We start from the raw sequence: 21,833 nt of genomic DNA, 5'->3' as shown, positions 1-21,833 counted from the left end.
TAAAAATGAAACTTGAGAAATCAGTATTTTGCATGAAACCATCAGTATTCTTCTCATCCGTACTACTTGGCAGCTCTGGACATGGCACAATTCTGTGCGCACACTAGTCGTAAATCAATCAGGCCCCCAAATCGTGCAAGTATCATCGTAACATTAGATTCAGCATTGAATGGATTTGAAGAACAAGCCCATGCTTCTTACCTCATCCTTGTAAGCAACCATTCAATAACTTCTCTGTACATACACATGTTGCATTATAAATATAACAATTCTAAAGCACGAGGGCGCTATTTATCCTGTGCATGGGACGCAGCTTGCACACACTTGGCCATGGTCTGGGAAGCCCTGCTGATGGAGTCTGTCATGTAGAATTTGTCCAGTGTCGTTTGCTTGACCTGCAGTGCTTGTTCTGATAGTTTGGTGCTTACCGTCTGTGGGAATAAAAAGAAACGTAAAAACAATCAAATGGGACTGAAGTAAAGATGCAAGTGATTTCATTACGTCAAACCCCCGTTTGGAGAAAGACCGCAGTTCAGACTGCGGTATTAGACCCCAAATCGTGTTTGAGATCATGGGGCCGTTTCATAAAGCTGTTCCTAAATTAAGAGCGACTTTAAAAACGACTGGTGATCATCGCCAATGGTGTGTACCATCTACCGCAAGACAGTATCACCAGTAGCTCTTAACTTACAGCTTTATGAAACACCCGCCTGATCAACCCCGCTTGGCCAGGTAATCCAGCTGTCTCCACAGGCCAGATTATGAGCGTTGGGCAAGGGACGAAATGATGAACAACAGCTGTGCTATTACAAGACTTCTCTGCTTGTAGTAGGACCTTCGGAATGAAATTATTGTATTCGATATTTAGTCACGTTTTCAAAGGCATATTGTATTCAGAAATTCAATGTTAGTCCATTTTAATTTCGAAAATCGACCTCGAAATAAGGAAAGTAAGTGAATAAAAAATGGCAGCATGCTTTGCCGGGACCGCGCTCGGGCTAATATGTTATCTTCGGACCGAGGTCAAGAAACGGGTGTTTTGATACTTACTTGGGGCAGTAATTGATTGAGAAAAACCATGGAGTAGGTCCATGGAAAAACTGGGGTATAGTGTTCTCAAACGGAGGTTTTCGTCATGTAGGGGAAAAGAGCATTATAAATGAACAATTGTTTCATCAAGAGGAATAAGGAAAAGCCCATTCTTTTACCTTGACCTCCAATTTCAATTTAGCATTTATATTCACCATCACCTTGTACTTCAATAACTGATACCAATGGCGTAATAATACTTCAGGATTAAAATAAATGCCCAAAAGTGACAACTTAATAAGTTTTGATAAAGTGGTGGTGAAGCAAATGTGTTTTGCTATAGTACCATTACAAAGGCCTTAACAAAGTTTATCCCTTGACCCCTACTCAAACTCTTAATATCATATTTTCTTTACTTGTTCACACAAGTTCTATCTTACGCTCTTTTTGCACTTAACTAATCCCCTTCCGTTGTTAATTCGACCAATGACATGAAAATTCCTACCTTTCCAAGCACACTAGATTGTTCAAAGAAGTTGGCCTCCTCTACGTCTCCATAGCGTACAAGATTTGGTGAGACCTCAGCTAACCTCTGTCTTACTCCATCAATGTCATCATACCCAAGTTGATTCCCAGCGACCTGTAGACAATAAAGTACCAGAGAGTTGTAAACATGGAATATTATTACATGTCTTATTAAAAGGTTGTGTTTCATAAAACTGTTTCTGACTTAAAGCGACGTTGTAAGTTTTTTAACTCATGTTATCTATGAAGTACAAACTGTGATGATGCCCTAAAAATACAGCTGAGCTGTTCAAATTTTGTCTGTAGTCCCATACATGCATTTCTGTATGTAGTGCAGGTGACTTGTAGCAAATACCTAAATTTTCTGATCAGTTTGGTAATTCTAAAATAACAATATAATTATTAGATGCTCAATATTTCATTATCACTTTAAGTAGCACTATCTTGGTTACAACGAGACAAGAAACGGGAAACACAAGTTTACAACATCACTCCAAGACATGGAATTGGACTTCAAAAAGAATGCATAAACGATTTATTGCATTTTGTTACCTCTGATAGAGCTCTGATAATCTTCCAATCCTCCCTTGCAAATCCTGGTGGAGACACGGCTAGTCTGGTAGAAAGAAAATAATGTAGGGAAAGATATTAGTTTAACTAAGACCAGGGGAGCGTTTTATCAACAGTTTTGTCCGACAAATTGTCAGATTGCGTTTAAACGCAAGTCAAAAAATCAATCGCAAGACCCAAATGCGCGCTTTTGATTGGTTGAAAATGAAGTTGCGCGTGATTTTTAGAGTTGCGTTTGATTGTAACTCTTTCTGCAACGGGCCCCTGACAACTTTCCTTGAGTCTGATTGGCTGAGACCTACTGTTACTATGGTTATTGTTGGAAAAAACAGGACTTGTTGAATACAATCCTTTCATGAAACGCTCACCAGGACCCCATTTTATTAAGAATCATTATGAAATGTGACACCCGGAAGCATTTCATAAAGCAATTTTTCAGGGATATTCACTGACAAATATGTTCTTGACAAAGCAACAAATCACTCCCTGTGCCAAATTTCATGAAAATTAGCTACTGAAATAATTAGCAGATTAATCATAAATTAAAGTTAGAATGTTATATAGATAACAAGTTATACGAAACAAGACCTAGTAACAACTCCACTACGTATACCAGTACGTCCAGCCCGATATGGGACTTTTCTTAAGTGATTTATCTCTGTTGTAAAGTTCATTATATCATGGCTTCAGCATTTCATTAGGGAAAGTAGAAGTGGAAATTGGACACTGGTCTAGTTTCGATTAAAGCTTGATCAATTTGACCAAGTAAGACTACCATCCTTCCCATCATGTAAATCATCATTTCATACACTCACCTTGTTTGTTGAGCGCGTCCCTCTGTGTTGACGTAAGTAGCAGTCTTTTCTGTGTATGCAGCACCAGGCAGAACAACATCAGCCATTGTAGCTCCAGCATCACCATGGTGACCTGTAAACAAAGTGATATGAATGAAAAGGCAAAGTACAAATATGATAATAGAAATGACAAATATCATGATTCACATATAGCGTCTCATTTATATGGCATCAAAGTCACACTACAGAATGCTCCTAGATGCTATATAATTTTCATTAGAACATTATTTATGTACTACTGTATGCAACAATGCTCATGAATACCAAATTCAAGGTCAAATTATCGTCAAGGTCTAGAATCATATAAACTAGCTGAAAGTACACTGGAAATCGCAAACACAGATACGCACACATGGGGCATGAATTAATCAGACAATCATTTCTATATACACTACTCTTAATTTGGAAATTATTGAGCAAATACTCATTTTCTGAGATTGTTACCATGCCTGACATTTACCTTGAAATATGATTAAGAATTGTTTTGGAGTGCTTACCTTGGTAGACTACGAAGCAATCCTGTGGGAGATCATCCCTTGTGATGGTTCCCTCATCGGCTCCTAGAAGGAACAGAACCTTGGGCTTGGTCTCCCGGATGTGATCCACGCCGGCTTGGTAACCAAGGTCAAGGGCAGCTACCTGACTTGCAACCTGTAAAGATACCAGATGAAATGATCACGATTTATAGAATGCTTGCTCATCTCATTGGCCTTGTATTTAATGCACCCTTTGCAATTTTTCCCCATCTAAGGAATTACTTTTCTATAGGATATGCTGTTTGAAAAGTTGCACATTGAAATATATGTAACAGACACATAAATTGACATAATGGCCTGTATTCTCAAAAGAGGTTTCGATTGTACACAAGTGGAATGCCTCTGGCCGTCTCACCTGCATCCCGCGGTTCAATATAGCAGCAGTGCTGACTTTGAATACTACTCTAACTCGCACAAGATGTTCAGTGATACATGGTTACTCTTATGTCCACTTTTTATGAACTAGACAAATAAACTTACAGAGATATGATGGTTATTCAACAAAAAACCCCAACATGGCCAAAGTTCATTGACCTTACATGACCTTTGACCTTGATCATGTGACCTGAAACGCGCACAGGATGTTCAGTGATACTTGATTACTCTAATGTCCAAGTTTAATGAACTAGACCAATAAACTTTCAAAGTTATGATGGTAATTCAACAGATACCCCCGATTCGGCCAAAGTTCATTGACCCTAAATGACCTTTGACCTTAATCATGAGACCTGAAACTTGCACAAAATGTTCAGTGATGCTTGATTACTATTATGTCCAAGTTTCATGAATCAGATCCATAAACTTTCAAAGTTATGATGGGAATTCAACAGATATCCCCAATTCGGCCAAAGTTCATTGACCCTAAATGACCTTTGACCTTGGTCATGTGACGTGAAACTCATGCAGGATGTTCAGTGACACTTGATTAACCTTATGTCCAAGTTTCATGAACTAGGTCCATATATTTTCTAAGTTATGATGACATTTCAAAAACTTAACCTCGGGTTAAGATTTCGATGTTGATTCCTCCAACATGGTCTAAGTTCATTGACCCTAAATGACCTTTGACCTTGGTCATGTGACATGAAACTCTAATAGGATGTTCAGTAATACTTGATTAACCTTATGGCCATGTTTTATTAACTAGGTCCATATGCTTTCTAAGTTATGACGTCATTTCAAAAACTTAACCTCAGGTTAAGATTTGATGTTGACGCCGCCGCCGTCGGAAAAGCGGCGCCTATAGTCTCACTTTGCTTCGCAGGTGAGACAAAAACCATGGACTATGCAGATCTGTGTACATAACTAAGCTTATTTCATGGCGTACACTAAGAAAGTCCAATTATAAATGCACGCTTTTGGCAAAGGGTGTCTAATAAAAGTGCGATAATATGAATCAATTCAATACACCTCAGAAACCTAGATCCTATAACTGAAGACACCTACCCTCTGCAGGACATTGAGCACCCTCCAATCCTGCGGGGCACCGCTGCTAGCTCTGACAGCCTGAGCAAGGGACGTCACAGCGGCATGGATGGCAGCACCGTCGGATCGCTGGAAGGCACCGCTACCGACGACGATCATGGGATTCTTGGCAGCCTTGAGGGTCTTGGAGAAGGGGTGTGAGCCGTCTGCAAGCTGCTTCAGGATGGCAGTGGAATCTCCAATGTGCTGCAAGGTGGGAAGATAAACCATAAATCATCGTCAATAGCATCAACAAATCTGTCCAAGATGAAGAATTCAGCTGGATGAACTTCATTATGTTGAAATTTTCTCTCAAACTGCGGGGAAAAAAATCTCACATATCAAAGTACAATTAGAATTGAACCGGTATATCTTTAAATTAAGGTGCTGGAAAATGTTCATCAATGATATTGTGACCACAATACGATGGAAAACTTCTTTTGACAATCACATTAAAACACAATTTAGAAAGCAAGAAAACAAATCTGGCGCCTTAAAATGCACTGTATAAGGACTAAAGCACAAGAGCAATACAACTGGATGGACACAAATTCTTTTGTTCATGTGTGCTTCTGACTCTGTTCACAAAGACATGCCAGCGTTGGTGATGGAAGTTGACCATGCAAGGAAAAGTCATGTATTATCATTTATATTTTAATTTTTCTTTATACTGTCATACCCTTAGAGGGGGATAAAGGTGTCAATAAAATTCAACAAACTTGTTATCATCGTACCTCATAGTCATAAGTAAGATCCACCTGCTGGCCTACCAATGCGACCTGAAGGTCATTGTGAATCCAGCTCTTGCGGATGCGAGCGTTGAACAGAGGTGCCTCATAGCGGGGGTTGGTTCCCACCAGCAAGATCAAGTCTGCTTCTTCTACTCCTGCAATACTCGTGTTCAGCAGGTAGTTTGATCGAAGATCCGTTCTAGATATAAGGTTGAAAACATGAATTATAGTGTACATTTATACAAGTCATCCTAAGCATTGGATCATGTAACCACTATATGTCTTACATATTTCATGCACATATTTATTAATCTATCACTGCTAAATTAAACGTCTAATAAAGTAAGACCACATAAATCTTACACTTTTATCTTTCAAATAAGCTTGTGAAGAATTAAATATCTAAATATCTGTTGAATTACAAATTGAATGAACATCTTGGACGAGAAAACATCTATAATCTTGCATCTCAAAATTCTTAAACAAGAGGAAAAACCATGACACAGTCACTTTTACCATTAATAGGTGAGCGGCCAGAAGCCAAAAAGTGCCTTATTTCTTGACTTTAATCCCCCCGGCTGGATCAAAGCAAAATCATACATCAAATTAAAGGAAATTTCCTGAATTTTTCGGAATTGGGCATTAAAAATGCCGTAATGTGTAGCATCACTATGGAAACCAGCCTTGAACAAGCCACGCCCATTTTTGATACTTATTGAATATTTATCACGAATATTGATTTTTTACTTATTAATTTAGATTATCAGATATTTTTTCTTATTTTCAAAGGATAGATCTACTATATATTGTAAGAAGAATTACTGAAAAACAACTTAGCATGAATTTTATGAACATTTTCTCAGAAATTGTTGCCTAGCAACATAACTTTCCTTAGCAACCATTTAGCTCCTTAAGTTAACCACTTATTTTTCCATTTCAAACCTAACTTTTAACTTTTTAACTAGGTTGAATTAAACCAAATAAGTTACACCAATGAAATTATATAAATTATTATTCAAAAATAATAAAAAGAACTGAAAACCCCCATTTAAGCTATTGAGAACCTCAAATTAATTTGCTATGCTCTCCCGGACACACCCCTTCACATCGTACAAATCGCCATTTTATTGTTCATTTTGACTACATTGATACACATACATGTACGTACAAGTCACATACTTTATACTATTTTGTATGGTGAAAAAGTTGATTGAGTGAATAATTCCTGATCAATTATCTTGTCTTCAATAGAACAACAAAATGACCATTTCACATTATCCATGGATACCAATTGTTGCCTAGCAACGACTATTTTCCATAGCAACGACTATATTAACACTCTTTTCCCTGGACAAATCTGTGGAAAATAGTCCATTATGAGCAATAATACTGACACAATTATCATTATAGATGTCTACAAACTCGTTTTCAGTAATCATTCAACAAACTGACTATTTTATAGCTTCCATGGAGTCAAATGTGTTGCCCAGAAACAATATTCCCTAGCAACGGTTATGTTACCACTCTTCATCTCGGCTAAATGTGTTGACGAAGTTGTGCCTTAGAGTAAAAATATTGAGAGGATTAACATATCATAGCTTGTTATCGATAGGCAAACAATACTCCGGAGTTTACCATTATGTACTGACACAATTTCAATGCCTAGCAACACTATTTACCTTAGCAACGATATGTTTCCCCCTAACCAATTTGGGGAAAAATAATCCACTTTTAAGTTTGTACAGTACCATTTGTACAATAATATACCTACATGCATACTGACAATGGTAAATTGAAGGACACCGCTTCATTTCTCTTATTTAAAAAAAAATCATCTATCCTTGTATGTATATTGCTTGTCTACCTATTCTAAACATGAGCATGGTATTTAAACTTTATCATTTAAAAAAGAGCAGCTTCAAAGAGAAATTTTAATGTTTTTTGCAGATAAAAGTAGAATAATATGGTTTGGATGATTCATAAACTGAAACTGAAACGGAAATAGCTGCTGGGTACATAGCATTTTTTTTTCTTTTTTAGTTTGCTACAGTAGGTATAGCATTGATGATATGATAAAATGGACAACACTACTATTTAGGCACAGTCCCTGATTAAAACTTTGATCATAAAGTGGGCCTTCACCTAAGGCTTGTACAGATATTTTTTTTCAATTTCAGGGCCCTCCTATACTAGTACTCAATTAGGTCATTGGCAAAGGCTTTTGGCTGCATATTTACATGTAGATCACTTTTTTGAGTGAATATGGAATGGTTAACAAATGGATCTCTCTTGTCAAATAATACCTAATCACCCATGCATGTTGAGGTTGTAGCCCAAAGATGCCAAAGCTGTGAGTTCGACAAGTTTCTGTTGAAACTTTAATACTATTAATAGGTGTCAGAAGTTTAATCACAGGGAATTTACTATGTCACTTTCAATGTGATACTGTTTGTTCCATGGAGATTTAGATCAATGTAAATCTTCAAACACATCCATGGTATAAGAAATATTTCTGAGAAAATATCTGAAACATTGATGTAATTGGGATGATACCCCTACAATATTGGTAAAACATGCTGATACTAATAATACAAATGCATCTGCATTTGTAATGATGATTTGTTCAAATAATAAGGCTGGAACATTTAAATTACAGCCATGATTTTGTATCACTACTTGAATGGAGTAGAAAACATTGAATTGAACAATAATCTCTAAAGTAATAATCACTCTTCAGTGTGCCAAAATGGACTCAGTGATGATCTGGCAAGTTTAACTCCTTACTGTGCTATAAATCATCTCTGTTCCGATCCAGAAAGACTCAAACTTAGTGTATTCCACCTTAAGAACAGAGAGCAGATCAAAAACTGAGGGTCAGGTGGTAACAAGCCAACCTACCTTGGCGTCATTGTAGACCGTTCTTTTTTTCATACAAAGAACATGCTGCCAAATCAAATGCAAAATTTGGAGCAAAGGAATATCATTCTGAAGAAGCAGGGATACATATGGGGAAGTGATAGATGCCAAATCTCTCTGTACCACAGCTCTGACTTTATGCTTCTGCACTGCTGAGTACACAGCCCTTGGTGCTAAATATTGACCCCAAATCTTGAATGGAGCTTGCAGAGCCATCACTGACTGCCTGTGACCATGGACCTACCACTCAAAAGAAGTGAGTAATCTTTACCTACGATGTATTATTGCCCCCACCGTACGTCAGAAGAGAAGTCATCAGCACAGATGAAAGAAAAAAACAATCAAGAACATAGTATTCCACTGGTCAATCATGACCCTGCAACGAGACTCAAATCTAGACACAGTTTTCTCTGCTCAATAGAATCCCTTAATGACTCTGCTCGCATAAAAGCGTCACCCACTGGTCTAACAATCTCCAGTCTGTGATGCACAATCTAACCTATGGACTTAGTACATCACTCTCCAGGTCCAAGTGAAGAATGGCCTACCTGATCTTGTTTGAACCGCCTATGGGGCTACAATAGGAATGAAGAAACTTCCTGCAACTGTAAGGATGATCATAGGATACAACACTTTTTTGGCATACCCCTCCTACCAGAGCTTTGAACTGCCACTGCACTCGATTCTTTTCACAGGAAAGCTACATGTAGATCTTGTACCATTATCAGGACATGACATCTTTAATGAGCTAAGAAGAAGTGTGTCATTAATTATCTGACTGGTAGAAGACACCTATTTATGGTAATCTGACATTTGGGGAAAAATGATTATTTGGTCATGGGTTGTTGGATGGGGGAGGGGACAGGGACTTAATTGGTTCCTGATGGGGTTGTCGGTTAGGCCATGGACCTAGGTCCATGGTGAGGCTAAAACTTTGCTGAAAACGGTGCCTATATTCTGAGTGTTAGTGTTTTAAGGTGAAATTTACAATTTGTCAGTGAAAGAGCAAATATATTCAATGCTAACAATCTTACCCAATATCTACATACCCCCCTTAAAAGGCTACCTTTTGGAGAGACAAACTCCTGCACACCTAAGCTCCCATTTGGTCATAGTATACTGAATGATTTTAAAGGGCAATATTTGCTCTGTGCCCATCTTCTCGGGTAACTACACAAGTCCTTTGTAGTAGAGGGTTCAAGCAAGATCTGGCTTTTGGGTTGAGTGATTCCAGATCTTTGGCAGCGCACGGCTCTGGTAGGAGGGGGGGGGGCAGACCAAAAGGTGATGCACTGTCTGATCCTCTCCTCAGTCGTAGATAGTGTCTGCATCCCTGCTGTAGCCCCGAACTGCATATTAAGGACTTTGCACCTTTTTGTTCCAGACCATAGGTGATTACATGTAAGACATAGCCAGGATGGCCAATCGTCATTTGAACCTGGGGCGTGATTCGCTAGGTCACATGGAAAGCTTTTGCGTCACAGACTGGAGATGGTTTGTCCATAGGGCGATCCTTTGACTGTGTGCATAGCTATCAAGGGATTCAGTCAAGTGAAGGAAATTGTCTTGATTCTAGTCTCTTTGTGTCAGGTTCATAGTTAAAGAGTGGAAGAAGGACATCTTTTTTGCTCTTTTTTCCACCCGTGCTGATACCACTATATCTGGGGGACAGTGCAACACAATAGGTAAAGATCATCTACTCTTTATGGTAGCAGACAGACGGATTACTTGGTCGTCTGTGTAGATGTTAAAGAGGAGTTGGGCAAGGACACTTCTTTGTGGGAGACCATTTTTCTGCCTCCACCATTTGCTGCTGGAACCACTGAGATTCACAACCGCTTTCAGCATTTTTTAAATTAGCCTTGTCAACTTGACTTCCTTTGTCATCACAATGACTTTCCTCGTAAGTAGGCCTACCCCATGATTAACTGTTTCATAAGCTGCAGTTAAGTTATCAAAGGCTGCTCTAGTTTTCAGACCTTCCTCAAACCATCTGATGTACCGAGTCAGATTCAGTACTTGATAAGTAAAGGACTTTCCTGGCCTGAATCTCAGTCACAAAGGGAACAATGCGGTTAAGCAGGAGCTTTTCAAAGGGCTTGTATGTGTGACAGAGTAGAGAGATTTTTCTGTAACTCTGATTGGGTCTTTGCCTAGCTCGACTTTGGCAACTACCCTAAATTTCCTCTTGCCATTTTTTCTTGTTCATGCAAACAGTAGTTAAACATGTCAGCAGCCATTGGTCCAAGAAGGGTGATCTGCTCACAGAGGACATCATCTAATCCAGGTGCCTTGTTGCTCTTAATTATTCCCTTTGATAGCCTAGCACAAGCAGACAAGACGTTCAGGCTGAATTGTCTTGTGTATTTAAATGACTCTTAGTTGGGAGATTGTCACTGCACTTTTATTTACGGAGGTTGGCCATTCGTGGGCAATAAATAGGGTTACCTTGGCTGTACACAAGAAGATAGTGGGCCACTTGGTCGGTGGTCACTAGTGGTATAGTTTGAATCGTTTTTCAAGGATCCGAATCGTTTTCCCCGGCTTTTCTGCTGTTGTGAGTCATGTCCATTGATTTATTAAATCACTGTCACTTTCTTTTTTATTATCCATTATGGTAGTTGTAAATTTCCCCCACATTCAAGTGTATCGGCACCAAAGGGGTCATTCTCAAAGCTGCTGAAATATTTACTGTACAGCAGCTGCATCATTCGTCAAGCCCGGAGAATAGTTTGAACAGCATCCTCATGGAATATTCTTCTGTGAGGATTTCTTCAACAGCTTTCCAAATGTGTCGTAATGAGTAGGAAGTGCTGGAAGATCCTGTGGATAGTTACTGTGTCCATATCTAACTGCTCCCAGATTGCTTTCTCAGGGTGAAACATCTGTGAAAGGGAACTTTGCGTAGAGCATGTAGAGTGATGGCTTCATTCACCTTCATCCCAATAGGTTGATATTGAGTGTGCGGGAGAGGGTCAAGCACAACCTTGTCACATTTTGTTGGGTGATGCAATCTGATTTGCATCTGACCAGTTCTCCACAAGTTCTCCATCTCGTTGGTTTCTCCATACCCCCAGATAATGCTGTGACTGTTGAAATCCCCAATAATTACATTTTCTCGATCGGAGGTGGCTTCTCGAGGAAGGGAGAGAGATTGGTTCGGAGGTTTATAGAAAGAACGTAAATAGGAATACTCATAAGTTCAATGGTTAGGACTTTGCCATTTATCTTGATGAGACAATAACAGGGCCTTCTTTTAATTAATTCTACTCAAACAGATGTTTGACCCGCTAATTAACTGCTGGAATCAGTAATGTAATGCCCACTAATGTACAGAGACTAATCGGTTCTAGTGAGCAACAGGCACAGATTAGAGTAATTTTTGTTGTCTAGTTGGTATATACGACATACTGAGGGTCTCTTGATCTGTGTTTAAATCATGGCAGGTGATCATTGAAAAGGTTTTTTCATCAAGTTGTGCAGATAAACCAGCAATCCTGTTTGAAGGTCTGCAAGTATACTACTGTGTTAACTGCCCTATTGCCCATCCATTGGTATAATAACAACAACAAAAAAAAAACTTCCAACAACACAGGAAAATTGCCAGAATTGCAGATAGAAACTTTGATAGTTCATTGTGATTTACATATTTTAGTAGGAACCTCATAAAGTAATTAGTTTTTGAGTTCACAATGTACAGAGTTGCCAGAATTGCAGAAAGAAACTTTGATAGATCATTGTGATTTACATATTTTAGTAGGAACCTCATAAAGTACTTAGCTTTAGAGTTCACAATCACTACAGTATAGGAATTATATTTTCCATAAGATAAATAATTCCGTTTTCCCATGGCAGGCACTCTAAGACTTATTGGCTGGTCTTGGATACACTTTGAGACTTATTGGTTGGTCTTGGATATATATTACTTTTCCTAAAATGTATAATAAAATGTTCCAAATAACAAACTAAATGATATTGTTAATATTACCCATTTCCAGCGACAAGATACATTTTTAAACTGAAAATTTTCACAAAATTCACCAAAAGTGTGCATTATATCCTTCCATTTACTATGAATAAGCGTCCATTGCCAAACTCGGTCGCTTTATTAGAGACTTTTAGTCGGCTGTATACACCCATGCCCTCTCTCGATATGCCGACTGCCTGGCCAGATGGCTGAAATTAATTGTCATCACCACAATAAATGCTAAGAATAGTATAAGATGCATTTTGAGGACCAAAAAAGGGAATTTGGGGAGGTTGCAGGCTTGAAATATCGCCAAAAAGTGATGGTTGCTAGGTAAAATGCTGTTGCTAGGCAACGTAATGGTTTCCATAGGTAACAAAAAATTCTATGAATACTGAATTATTTAGATTAGAACAGATAACTTGACACAGGGTATCTAACTGAAAATTTTCACAAAATTCACCAAAATGTGCATGATATCCTTCCATTTACTATGAAAAAGCATCCCTTGCCAAACTCAGTCGCTTTGCTTCCTCGCTTTGTTTCTTGGAGACTTTCTTGCCACCCCCAAGGAAAAGTTTTCTGTATAGACCAATTTCACAACGTGAGAGGGCAGCAGACTGGTCGCCATGCTGCGGTGGGCGAATCAACTTTTATAGTACACAAGTCAATAGGGTATTTGGTACATTCGTTCGATTTTTTTTTATTTTGGACCAATTGAGCAGATTTCTTGTAAGATTCACAATGAGCATTAATCGGAGAAGTTCAGGTCGCAGCTGTGTTGTGTTCAATTGCCACAACAATTGGAGAAAGCTTCAGGATTGGAAGCAAAGTGAATGTGAAATTCACTCGCCTTGGACTCATGAAGCCTGTTTGTGTGTGAAGCCGTACTCCCTGCATAGGTTTCCAGGCCGTGATGAAGGCCCTGTTTCATAAAGAGTTGCTATGATAGCAACTCCTGCTGGAATGGTAACTACCATGGCAAAAGTGAGAATTCTGCTTCCTGATTGGCTTTTATAATAAAAGTTGCCATTCCAGCAAGAGTTGCTATCATAACTTTTTGTATGAAATGGGCATTCTCACTGTTACCATGGTAGTTAACATTCCAGCAGGAGTTGCTATCATAACAACTTTTTATGAAACAGGGCCCTGGCCCTCTCTTCCCCTTCCTCCTTTCTCCTTCCTCTCTGTTTTATTCTCTTGCCTTGCCCCCTCCTTTTGGATACTTATAGGCCTGCATAAAATGTGGTGGTGGTGTTTTTTTTGTGGGGGGGGGGGAGGGAGGGGGATTTATTTGATCATGCTTAGATGGAAATATCAGTCCCCCCCCCCCTCTCTCTCTCTCTCTATCTCACACTATCCCTCTCTCTCTCTCCCTCTCACTATCCCCTTCTCTGTATTACACTATCCCTCTCTCTCCCTCTCTCACACACTCTCTCGCTAGCCCCCCCCCCCCCCCCCTCTCTCTCTCTCACTACCCCCCCCCCCTTTCACTATTCCCCTCTGCCCTCTCACTATCCCCTCCTCTCACACATACTCTCTCCCCCTTTCCCCTCTCTCATCCTCTCTCTCATTCTCTCTCACACTCTATGTCTCGTTCACTCTCCCGCTACTCTAACACAATTTACTAGCAACAAGAAGTGAGCTCCCTGATGAAAACCAACAGCGATTCTTGGTCATCATCAACTCACTTTTACTGATAAAACTAAGGGGAAAAAGTAGCCAAAGTGCAAAAATTCATCATACCTTCATCGGTCAGATATGGCCATTGTCTTACATCGTCTACCCAGGTGTCCATGCTTTATTTTATTGATTTATGATGAAGTTAATGACACAATATCAGAGCTTATCTGTAAACTTTCATTGAATTTGTACACAGAGCCAGTCGCGGTCAGCGCACTTGCCCACCGCAGCAATGGCGTCGCCGATAGAGGGCCAAATACATAAACCGGCCGTGAAATTGGTCTATACAGCCATGCCCTCTCTCAATATGCTGACTGCCTGGCCAGATGGCTGAAATTAATTGTCATCACCACAATAAATGCTTAGAATAGTATAAGATGCATTTTGAGGACCAAAAAAAGGGAATTTGGGGAGGTTGCAGGCTTGAAATATCACCAAAAAGTGATGGTTGCTAGGGAAAATGTTGCTAGACAACACAATGGTTTCCATAGGTAACAGAAAATTCTATGAATACTGAATTATTTAGATTAGAACAGATAACTTGACACAGGGTATCTAACTGAAAATTTTCACAAAATTCACCAAAAGTGTGCATGATATCCTTCCATTTACTATGAAAAAGCATCCCTTGCCAAACTCAGTCGCTTTGCTTCCTCGCTTTGTTTCTTGGAGACTTTCTTGCCACCCCCAAGGAAAAGTTTTCTGTATACAGCCATGCCCTCTCTCAATATGCTGACTGCCTGGCCAGATGGCTGAAATTAATTGTCATCACCACAATAAATGCTTAGAATAGTATAAGATGCATTTTGAGGACCAAAAACAGGAATTTTGGGGAGGTTACAGGCTTGAAATATCGCCAAAAAGTGATGGTTGCTAGGGAAAATACTGTTGCTAGGCAACATAAAATGGTTTCCATAGGTAACAGAAAAATCTGTGAATACTCAAATATTTAGATTAGAACAGATAACATGACATAGGAGGGTATCTATTTGATTTATAACAATATTACAATATCCATTAAATGATGCATATAGTCGTAAATACACACAAACATATATATTGAGTGAAATCCGTCACATGCAGGGGTTAATCAAACACGGCAATAATGTAACTTTTCATGATCATATATGCATTATACATCCTAGTCTTCCTCTTTTATCACTTTTTCACCAAAATTTACCTTTTTCATTAGTTTTTACAAATTAAAAACTTAAAAAAAAAATAAAATGGATTAATCTGGTAAAAAAATTAAAGAATATTGAAAAGTGAATATGGTTGCTAGGGAAAATAATGTTGCTAGGCAACGATTTTGAAATCAAATATGTATGAAATATATATTTGGTTGCTAGGCATTATCATATCATTCAATCTGTAGTGATTTTATCCTTGAAAATTCTATATTTACATATAAATTAGTATAATTAATTAACAGATCTAAATATTAAGTTGCTGCTTTGCATTTATCACAAAAATGGGCGTGGCCTATTCAAGGCTGGTTTCCATGGTGAAGCTACACTCTGCGACACTTTTAACTCTCAGTTCTGAAAAATTCAGAAAATTTCCTTCAAAATGATGCATGTTTTTGCTTTGATCCAGTCGGGGGGATTAAAGTCCCAAATTTTGGCCTCTCGCCGCTCGCCTATAAAGAGAAATGCCAGTAGTTGCAATAAACACTGATTTTATGAGAAAGTCTGTAAAACCATGCTTAATTGTCAGTATATCATCAAGGATCTAGATCTGGTACAGTTACTTAAACTGAACTTTGTGAAATCTTGAAATCTACGCTGAAAAATGTTCACACTGAAGATCACCAACACAGATAGGCACACGTGGACAGTGTATTATTATTGCTGGAATAAAGACCCAACGGAAGTGACCAAATCCGCGCTTATTTTGCTTATTTCTCACCAATTACACAATTTCTTCCAGAATCCTTTGGCACATATTTTTCATTCATACAAACAGACACTTGGGTGGTCATTACATTAGATTCTGTTTAAATTCATTTTGAGATCGTTACCAAAACTGGAATTTATCTTTAAAGTCAAACCTATCAATTGAGACCACCCTAGGGGAACTTAAGAGGTGGCCGGACTCAAAGACAGCTTTTCACTCGAGACAGGTGGCCCCAACACAGGTTTGACTTTTTGCAGAGTGAAAACTCACAATCATAATTTTGACAGTGTGCATGATATTGTTATGAAATGTAGACCAGTGTACTGCCTATAGAATGACAATCATCTTAACAACATTTGACCCAAAAAGTATATATTCACATATAATAATAAAAATAAAAAGTATTTAAAAAGCGCCAAATCCACATTGATTATGTGCTCATGGCGCTGCGAAAAGGAAATAAGAGAAAAATCAGATGGAGCAAGAAGGAACAAGGATAAAAGAAACACAGTCATGACAATGAAAGGAAACTACTGGAAGACAATTTTAAACAAATGGGTTTTTAGAGCAATTTTGAAACAATCGATTGAAATACTATATAAGTGGAATATGGCAACTGATTCCACAAGGATGGTCTAGCATGTGCAAATGACCGATCCCCATGGTTTCTTGGATTTGGGAACTGCAAGCAATTTTGAATCCGAAGATCTTAAACGTCGAGAAGGATTGTATGGCATCAACAAATTAACAAATTCTGCGGCAGACCCATATAGTGACAGAGATCTTTGGACATGAATTCCACCTACCCTGCGGCATCCATAGGAAAGGTTTCTTCTGTGCATAGTCCCTCTGATCCCAGTCCATTCAAGAGATCCTTCAGTGATACCAACGCCTGGAGGAAACAAAATATCAAGCAAGAAGGGTGGTACTATAAGCATTGTTCATTGACACCATTTTCCATATCTTCCTTCCCTGAAATGGTAGTTACTCTGGTGCCACCCCCTCCTTCCTACACACACTTAGTGTGGACATCACATCCAGCTTACCCTTCAAATCTTAAGTCCAAATCCTACAGAAAATTGCCTGATCTCAAAAACACAAGTCAAATTCCCAATTTCCATTAAAAAAATACACTCCCTTCATACTTTCAATATTAGTTCCCAGAGGACCATTCGGAAGTGATAAACACAAGCTCACAAGCCCAATCCCATCTTCATGGCCTTATTATAACTGTGGCCATGCATTTTATGGAGCACCAATTGCTTACCTACTCACCAAGTCAATTTTTGAACAGATTATTTTAATCCTGCAATGAAGGGGCCAAAATATTCATTTGCAATGAGTTGAGGAGGAAAGGAAAAAATAGTATGAGATGAAATTCTCTGCTACATTATCTGTGTCATGAATAATGAATATGTAAATGAAACTAGTTAGACTGAATTTCTTTAGCCTGGCTAAAGCAAATTGCTAGCATGAAAGGAATTATCTTACCTCTGCATCTACAAGACCCCCAGCAATTGCTGCAATTTGATTTCCTTCAACTTCTGAAAGCTGCAATAAAATATTCAAAGAAATGAAGTAATAATTAATAGCTAAATGAACAAAAGCATAAGTTTAGTCACAAACAAATACAGAGTGACAAATCAAAATCTTTTCATAGCATAGAGATAGTTTCATTTTGATATAATGACCCAAAAATTCATGATGTCATGATATCACTGTGATGTTAAATTGTTTCGCAAGTTTGTCATCACAACTTTGGACAAATTATACTGAGCTAATTACTTTTTATGTTAATTTTTGTTGCCTTGCGACTCCCAAGAATTATATCCTGCCTTCACAACATTTAAGATTGCTCATACCCTGTTGACTTTGTGCACAAAACTATTGCTGAGCTTTGCTCCTACATTTTATATAAAACTAGTTATAAATTTTAGAGAAAGGGACTAAAGAGTTACCTGAGATGCAACCCTTGTGAGAGCTTCTTCCCAGTCTGTGGGTGTGAGGTTGCCTTCTTCATTCTTCACCATCGGTACTGTCAATCTCTGCCTCTTCAGACCATCGTAAGCAAAGCGACTCTTATCAGAGAGCCATTCCTCATTGATTTCCTGCAAAAAAAAGGCTCCAAATTCTTTAGAATGAAAAGGGTTTAATACGTTCGTGTAAGATTGGAAGGGTGCAGAGGATTGTCATTATTTGCATCTTGTCAAACTAAACACACACTAATTCTTCTTCAAGATTATATTAATTGACCTAAGATGACCCCTGACTTGGGTTGACCTTCACCCCATTCATCCTTAGTAGAATTCTTACCACTTTTATGCTTTGGTGTTGACAATGTTGCTATTCGCATAACATAAATAATCTCATACAAGATTACAAGAGGTGACCTCAAATGACCTTTGACTCAGTTTGACTTTATTTACTGCAATTATTGTAAGTAGAACCATCCCATCCAGATGATTTCAATACTAGTGACAAAGACATCCCTACCTACCTACATTCTCATCATATTTATTAACACAACCTCGATTAAACTAATTGACCTTTGACCTAGCTTGACCTTTACCTCATTCATCCTTGGTAGAATCCTCATGACCTCTCCAGCTCTTGTGTTGACAACTATGTTGCTACCGACTGCATCCAGTACATCAACTGATTCTATCTTCCTGGTCTCCCAGGGACGGGCAGTGAAGGCGTAGGGCTTGGATGTTAGCGCCCCCACAGGACACAAATCTGCCAATGGAGATAAGAATTTTTAAAAGATTCAGGTCCATCATATATTTCAGAAAGTTACACCAAAGTATCAACGTCGGAAAGGAAATTCACAGGACTGGCAATATCATGAGGCTGACATTTAAAGGGAAAGTTCACCCTGAAGAAAACTCTGTCGTAAAAATAGCAGAAAAAATAGTAAAAAATAATTGGTGAAGGTTTGAGGAAAATCCGTTCAAGAGAAAGAAAGTTATTAGAGTTCAAAGTTTTGGATTTGTGACGTCATAAATAAGCAGCTGCCCCGTGTGTTATATAATATAAAATGCATGAATTTCAAATTTTGTATGTTTCCTGATGACTTAATTTTGTTTTCTATTCATGATCAGGTGTGAAATGATTTGTCTATTGATATACAAAAGGTACAGTGTAAACCATTTTCAATTTTCTGTGAAAATGACATTTCATTGATTTTTTAAACCATTCGCTATGTAGAAATGTTGCTCGCATATGACGTCACAAATCAAGTAATTGAAATTCTAATAACTTTTTAATTATTTAATGAATTTTTCTCAAACCTTCGGCAATATTTTTTATTATTTTTTCTGCTATTTTTACAATAAACTTTTTGTCAGGGTGAACTTCCCCTTTAATAAGATACCACGAATGCAAGTGAAGTTGTGCTGAGAAGCTAGTGAACCCTACTACAAAATGCACTCTTTCATGCAGAGGGTTGAATGTACACTACAATGTTCGCTGAGCCTAGAGAAGCAAACTTTATTGAATGTAATATTTCATGCACCACTGACACCTTGCAGGAAATAATCATGATAAAATATTCACTGTACTTGTAGAATGCAAACCAACTGTTTGTAGGATATGCCTATATCCTTGTCATGTGTCTCATCAAGGTCAATTATGAAGAGTAAAAAAGCAAAAAAAATATTATTTAAATTCAGTCCTAGATCCAAATGCATTATTTTTCATCTCAATTTACTTGTATTACTTCAACATTAGAAATGTCATGGTAAATAGAGAGAAACAGTGAAAATAAGCACTCATTCTCCGACAATATAATCCAACCTCAACGTAAAATAGTCTGTTGTATAAAGGATATGCTTATTAACATACCTATGACGTTTCCAGATAATTCTGAGGCAAACATTTTCTCAATATATGTTCCAACCTGAGAAAAAGAGAGAAAACACAAGTGTGATAATGATACAAATGCAACTTTCATTTAAATTTTCCTAATTTTTTTTTCAATACTTCAGGTAACTTCACAAGTAGTTGTATAGAGATCAAAAGCAACCACAAAAAAACTTTGACAAGGGGATACTCATTTAGGAGTAACAGGGCTGTTTCACAAAGCTGTTCTTGTCACTTTCAACTTATGGCTGGAGTTTGTAGTACTGATTGAGATCATTTTTCTTAAAATATTAAATACAGCTATATTTCAAATCAACCAAATCCAGGGTAGCAACAACACCAAAATACATGAAGTACAATGTTTAGTTGCAAACAATAATGTGGACCAAAATATACCTCACACAAAAAAAGATGATTTGGAATCTTAAATTGGGCTTGTTACTGGCAATTCATGAGCAACTTTATAAACAGATTCATGAATAGCCCCCTCTGGTGTTCAGTATAAAGCCTAGAGAATTTACAGAATCATACAAAGAATATAATTCTTCTACTAAATTCACAAATGTCATGAATATTCACCTGCATCTCCCCTCCTCTGCCTGTTGTACCCAAGTCATCTACTCCTGCTACTTCACTAGCAAATCTTAAAGAGAAAGAAACCACAACCTTACATTATACACAGCCTCTACTTAGCAATCTGCTCAGAGCACTCAACATTTATCATGTTAAGGACTGTAAAGTACATGTACAAGCTATACGTTGATAGCTGAATTCTTTGATTCCCGAGAGCTTACCACCCATACAGCTCTGCCAACCTTCTACAAGAACAAAAGGTATTCTTAGCAGGAAAAAAAGTATTTTTTTGATAAAAAAGCGTATTTTAAAAAATTTGTCTCAACATATTCGCCAGCCTGTTGTAGTGAGATCGGTGAAAAAACATGTGACATGACACTACTTGAAAACTTGATAATTCACCCTTTTAAACATGTACTCGTAGGCAAGAATTTACATGTTCTTTTCATGCAACAAGTTACTGGTCCGACAGTGATTTTTACCGGTCTTGGACTGGCGTTAATATTACACACTGTGTATGATAATCAGAAATTTCAAAAAAGTAACAATCATACAAAATAAGTATTGGCGTATTCATAGCAAAAAAGAGGAACAAATACTCTACAAATGGAACAGTTGGCATGTCTGCATGGGTGACCCTGTAACTGTGTGCAATTGGTTAAAACATTCAATCAATGTTATTCAAATCACTTCAAAATCACATCAAAATATTTGAAAGATCAAATTTACAAATCAGTAAAAATTATATATAATACATCTGACATTATACAAAACCTTATAAAAGAATGAAGATGAAGAGAGGAGGCTGTCAAGGTTAATCCTCAAATTATGATTTTGTTCTCCAACTACACAGAATATAAAATGTATATAATGTTGGAAAGATAATTATTGGTCCCATCTCACAAGAGTGTGATTAACAAAACAAGGGTCCGTTGCATTTAAATGCAACTCAAAAAGCAAGCGCAAGTCTACGAACGCATGTTACTGATTGCTTGAACATCTAGTTTTGTTTGATTGCAAAGGGTTTTCTACTAACCTGATACATCTTGTGCAATGAATACATCGAGTCATTATGGTCTTGATGAGTGGTCCTACATTCTTATCTTCCACCGCCCTCTTCCCCGAGAATTGGTTGTCTACAAAACGACTCCTGTCGCTACCAAAGGCCATGGACTGGTCCTAAAGATTCAAGGGATCAAGATGAAAAAACATTCATATTATTGGAATA

At 37.9% G+C, this 21,833-nt stretch overlaps 1 protein-coding gene across 1 annotated transcript; it reads right to left on the bottom strand.

The window, feature by feature from the left end:
* Positions 1-26: 26 nt before the first annotated feature.
* LOC121426058 (NADH-ubiquinone oxidoreductase 75 kDa subunit, mitochondrial-like) lies at positions 27-21,808 on the bottom strand. The gene is made up of 14 exons (XM_041622200.1): positions 21,642-21,808; positions 20,612-20,675; positions 20,015-20,069; positions 18,741-18,907; positions 18,130-18,279; positions 17,663-17,722; positions 16,978-17,063; positions 5,713-5,908; positions 4,961-5,185; positions 3,476-3,629; positions 2,940-3,051; positions 2,107-2,170; positions 1,535-1,669; positions 27-431 (listed from the first exon to the last, which is right to left on the bottom strand). The coding sequence occupies exons 1-14, from the start codon at positions 21,773-21,775 to the stop codon at positions 288-290; spliced, it is 1,746 nt and encodes a 581-aa protein (XP_041478134.1). The 5' UTR covers positions 21,776-21,808; the 3' UTR covers positions 27-287.
* Positions 21,809-21,833: the final 25 nt, after the last annotated feature.

This window comes from Lytechinus variegatus, chromosome 13 (genome assembly GCF_018143015.1).
Source record: "Lytechinus variegatus isolate NC3 chromosome 13, Lvar_3.0, whole genome shotgun sequence".
Classification (NCBI taxonomy): Eukaryota; Metazoa; Echinodermata; class Echinoidea; order Temnopleuroida; family Toxopneustidae; genus Lytechinus; species Lytechinus variegatus.
This window is presented reverse-complemented; position numbering and strand designations above follow the sequence as displayed.

What these genes read in the sequence shown, in the direction of transcription:
- LOC121426058 (XM_041622200.1), bottom strand. Translation starts at nt 21,775, where the DNA reads ATGGCCTTTGGTAGCGACAGGAGTCGTTTTGTAGACAACCAATTCTCG. An exon ending in TTCTACCAAGGATGAATGAG is followed by an intron (nt 18,280 to 18,740) that starts GTAAAGGTCAAG and finishes TTTTTTTTGCAG; the next exon opens with GAAATCAATGAGGAATGGCT. An exon ending in TGCTCAATGTCCTGCAGAGG is followed by an intron (nt 3,630 to 4,960) that starts GTAGGTGTCTTC and finishes GTATCTTTACAG; the next exon opens with GTTGCAAGTCAGGTAGCTGC.